At 43.7% G+C, this 4,696-nt stretch overlaps 1 protein-coding gene across 1 annotated transcript; it reads left to right on the top strand.

Moving 5' to 3' along the window:
- Nucleotides 1-295: 295 nt before the first annotated feature.
- On the top strand, nucleotides 296-3,317 carry LOC311365224 (uncharacterized protein). Its single transcript, XM_084484753.1, has 2 exons — nucleotides 296-408; nucleotides 946-3,317. The coding sequence occupies exon 2, from the start codon at nucleotides 1,004-1,006 to the stop codon at nucleotides 2,495-2,497; it is 1,494 nt and encodes a 497-aa protein (XP_084340879.1). The 5' UTR covers nucleotides 296-408; nucleotides 946-1,003; the 3' UTR covers nucleotides 2,498-3,317.
- Nucleotides 3,318-4,696: the final 1,379 nt, after the last annotated feature.

The following is a 4,696-nucleotide window of genomic DNA, read 5'->3' as shown; positions in this document are numbered from 1 at the left end:
TATACTAATTAATAACCAATATGGGGCAGTGCAGAACACACACAACCCGTCGGCGTTGACGGTCTACTCTAGAGATAACAGAGTAGTTTCACAACTTTAGTGTTGCCTGCTTTTATAGTAATCGATCTCCACTCCGGGTATGTATAAGGTTGTCTATGGTTTCTTGATGTACGGAATGTCAATGGATCATGTATGCATAATAAGCAACGGGTGGGGATTCTGTTGTCGACGGTCATGTGGGGCCGGAACCATGTGCAGCAATCTCAGTTTCAATCCCCCTAAATCTTACGGACCACAGGAAGCTCTTACAATTCAAACAATCACGACGATAAAATGGGAATATCTGGTATTTCTTCCGATAATTTAACGTGACGCAGTGAGTGACATCGCACAGTGGAAATTTTGAAGGTGAGATGCTAAACCGTTAAAGTTAGTAACTAAAGTATTGATCACGCTGCTAGCATAACCTATCGTAGACTATAGACTGTAGACTATTTTCTGGGGCACAGTCTTTGCTCCATCACTCGTGGGTGATTGCCGCCTTTTCGTACTTATTATTTAATATGCATTCGGTTTATCTGTTATTTTGTGGAGTTATTTTTTAATTCTGAACTTCTATATACACCTTTACAACGACGAGATTGCATTTCGACCGGACAGATATATTTGGAGTCGTTTAGATTGATACCAGCACCCCCCGCCCCCCCTAGCGAAAAAGCTACTAAACGTCAACACACGCGCTATTACAAAATGGCAGTCCAGGAAATAAACAGATTCATATACATTACACCTTTATTCGTCATCGTGGCCCTTTTTTGTATTTGGGTTTCAATTAATGGTAAACAATAATGTTGTTTGGTGAGCTGTGCCTTTTTCTTGTCACATATTTCACTTGAATATATTTTAATTTCATCACCACTCACTCTTTTTGTGTATGCTTCACAGGTGCCCATCGGTTTCTTTGTAAAAAAAAAATAATAATAATAATTGATAGCTGTCAAGTATGGAAGAGGAAATGACGATGACAGTGGAAGGACAGGGGGACCCTGGAGGCATTGAGGGGGAGTCAGGAGTAGACATGCCCACCAGTAACCACAACAAGAGCGCACGGAGTAGACCAAAAGGATCTAAGAAGCTGCAGGTGTGGGTAACGCATGTGGACCTATCAGAGTTTGGTTTAGGCCTTTCAAATGGTGGACCTGCACAGCCGCTAAGGAGCAGAGGGAGTCCTGTAAACTCCCCTCCAAAGCGCCGGGGCCGGCCCAAAGGTTCAGGCTTGAAGAAGCCGGCCCGTAGTGAAGAGAGTCCTGTAGCAGGGGAATCTACCAGGAAGAGGGGCCGGCCCAAAGGTTCAGGCTTGAAGAAGCCGGCCCGTAGTGAAGAAAGTCCTGTAGCAGGGGAATCTACCAGAAAGAGGGGCCGGCCCAAAGGTTCAGGCTTGAAGAAGCCAGCCCATAGTGAGGAGGGTCCTGTGGCAGGGGGGGATGAAAAAGGAAGAGGTATGCTCAAGGGATCCACTTCTTTAAAGCGCACCGCAGAAAGTTCAAAGAGTGAGGACGAGGAAGATGGTGATCCCGGACCACCCAGAAAGAGGGGAAGACCCAAGGGTTCTCTTAACAAGAAAACCAGGCTGGCAGTAAAGAGAGAAGTTAGCAGTGAGTGGGAGTCACGAAGCGACTCCTCTGGTGCCAGAAAAAGCCTAGATGAAGGAAGGGTTGCTGCAAAGCAGACGATAAAAGATGACGATGGATACAAGTCATCTCCGAGAGGGAGGGGAAGACCCAGGAAAGACACCGGGCAGAGGAGTGACCCAGGCCAGAGAGTCCCGGATGGTGCCTCGCCTGCTAAGAGGGGACGAGGGAGACCAAAGGGATCCCCAAATAAAACCTACCAGCGTGTCCATCGATCCGATGGAAGGCCACGGAAACCCAGTCTTCCCTTCGTCCATACAGATCGGTTTGGACCAAAACCAAAGGGGCGTGGCCGACCAAAGAAAGAGACGCTTAAACGGGGCCGGCCGAGGAAGAACCCCTTGCCGCAGGCCGGGGATATGATGAGGCCTAAAGTGTGGAAACCACTGGGGAGGCCGCGCAAATACCCACGGCTCGATCCTCCAGAGAGCCTGGTGACCCCCCCCCGCAGAGCCAGAGGCCGTCCCCGCAAGATGGAGATCAAAAGAGGGTTTATTACACGCAAAGCGGCCGCGCCTCAGCCCACAGTACCCAGCAATGGGAGAGCCAGATCCAGGGGGCGTACCTCGGGTAACGTCAAAGATACCCCTCCCCGAAAACGAGGACGCCCCAAAGGTTCCCTCAATAAATTGAAAAAGACACAGGAGTCGGAGGAGGAGACGGAGGAGGAGGAGTCGTCGGAGGAGGAGGAGGAGAAATCGGAGGAGGAGGAGGAGGTAGCCGTGGAAGAAGATGCTGTGGAAAACGACAAAGGCATTCCACCACTTGAGGAGGCAGACGACACAGAAAACCCAGAGGACATGTAGCGATGTGGTTTGGAATAGAGGTTGGCTGGCCTCAGGAGACTGCAGTAACAGTCACAGCATGGACAATACCTCTGGTTGGCTGCTGTTGAATACCGAAAACAAAAATACATTGTTTATTGAACAGGCTTATTTTTTATATTTCGTCATTTGGATAGGATAGATATACTGCCGTTTTTTCATGTTATTCGTGATCAATTGTTCATTAATTAATTTTTCATAGATACTAGAGATACAGAACAAGCATGTATGAGATGTTAACAGAGTCTTTCATTCTATTTTACCTGCTTGTTTTGACTTTTAAAAAATGTAAGTGTCTATTCATTGTGTTCACTGATTGAAATTCTGGGAAGGTATTCCTATTATCAATAAGCTCCAAAATACATTCATTTGAATGTATATGTTGACATATCCAGTCGAGATATAAATAAATCCTATCCAATTTTATTTAGAAAATCTTTTTGCCTTCATTTCAACTTTCAATTTCCTTTCAACTTGTAATACCATTCCTCGGTGTAACAATTGAAAACGTTGAAAGCACTAAATTACATTCCTTGGCATACAAAGGGTCAATATAAGGCTACTCCATTCTGTAGACCACAATCACTCCCATGCCCTAAATAAAGAGCCTCAAGATATACTGAACTAATTTTCAGTGGTCATGGCTATTCTCAATTTGCATTGTATTTAGAATTGCAATATATTCTGATGTGTTCCATGTGCACACAAGGCTAGATTTGTATTATCATTCTACAATTAGGCCTCTCGAGTTTTATTTGATTTGTTTGATTAAGTGATGTAGATATTTAACAGGACGCTGAATATGGTGGCATCCATATGTCCAACCCTTTTTAGTGGAATTTATTTTGTGATGTGTTTTGAACCAGAAGCCCTTAAGAGTTTGTCAGTTTACTCTTAAAATAAAGTTGTTTGCAGTCTTATTTTAAAATGTAGCGTAATTTATGTTTTAAAGTTTCCTGTGTAGTATTCCCCAAGGGGGAAATTGATGTTGCCATTGCCAGTATTTATATTTCTTGTCATCATTGAATCGCTATTATTTATAATGATCGTAATATGTTATATATATATATATTTTTTTTATTATTGTGCACTCCACCCTGTTCAAACTTCGTTGGGCCACGTGACGCGCAAACTTGCCTGCCTGCCCAATAACCTCGTTCCCACTGCGGCTGGAACGTGGTGCTCAATAAGCGCTATCGGCGAGAAAGAGGGTGGGACTTTCTGTTGAATGGTTTTAGCCAGGGCGAAGGACTCGATTGAGGATATTCATTTTCTTTGCAAGGAATCGGTATTGCTTTGTCAGCATAATAATTACTTATGTATTATCATTGTCGTTATGGTTGTTATTCATGTAATTTTCTTGTTCTTATATCCAGTGGCGACTGGTCATTAGGGGCAGGTGGGGCTCGGCCCCACCTACTCTCACAAGAAAAAAAAAAAAAATTAAAAATTAAAATATAATAAATATATTATATAAAAAAATAATATATATATATATATAAAATAAAAAAATCTCCCCAGAAAGTACTGTAAAATAATAAGTTCGGCGCTTTTAGTTCATTTTTAGTCGACCCTAGCTTGCTTCTTCCGGCTGAGTTCATCCGGTGGGGCAAGAGGGGCTCTAGCCCCACCAGCCCAATGTAATGTGTATTGGGCTTGAAAATTTGAAATGCGCATGCTCAGAGTGTTTCTCTGTTGAAGTGGACGGAGATTATTTTACTTCCTGGTGGGGCTAGCCCCACCGGCACCGCCATGGACATATATGGTTCGTTCCACTACAGCGTAATGTGTGTGGCGCGCGTGATGAGTCATGACTCGAGTGACCTAGTCCTCACCTCACGAATTTTATTAAAAGGTTTTATTATTGAGCTATTGACGTTTAATACGTAACAGTGCTTGTGTACATTTTTATTGGTTATTGAACTGTTAACCCGCGAACTTGGGTTCAATATGTGTACGAAAGACTCCCTTTGTTTACGTGACGTTGCCTAGCAACGCTGCGCATGTGCAGCCTTTATCCACTTCGTTCTGAGTTGGAGAGTAGCACGTTTAAGTTCAAATAGTAATTAAAGTAGTTTGTTACTATACAAGTTAAGCGCCTGTAACATCAGTGTTAAATGCGTATGTGCCGGTTGGTGTGCGTACTTTATGAAAGTGTTTATCGGTTCGCAGACGTAATGA

Source organism: Micromesistius poutassou, assembly GCF_964030765.1.
Source record: "Micromesistius poutassou genome assembly, chromosome: 20".
In the NCBI taxonomy this organism is placed as follows: Eukaryota; Metazoa; Chordata; class Actinopteri; order Gadiformes; family Gadidae; genus Micromesistius; species Micromesistius poutassou.
Note: the sequence above shows the minus strand (reverse complement) of the source record. Positions and strands in the feature narration are given on the sequence as shown.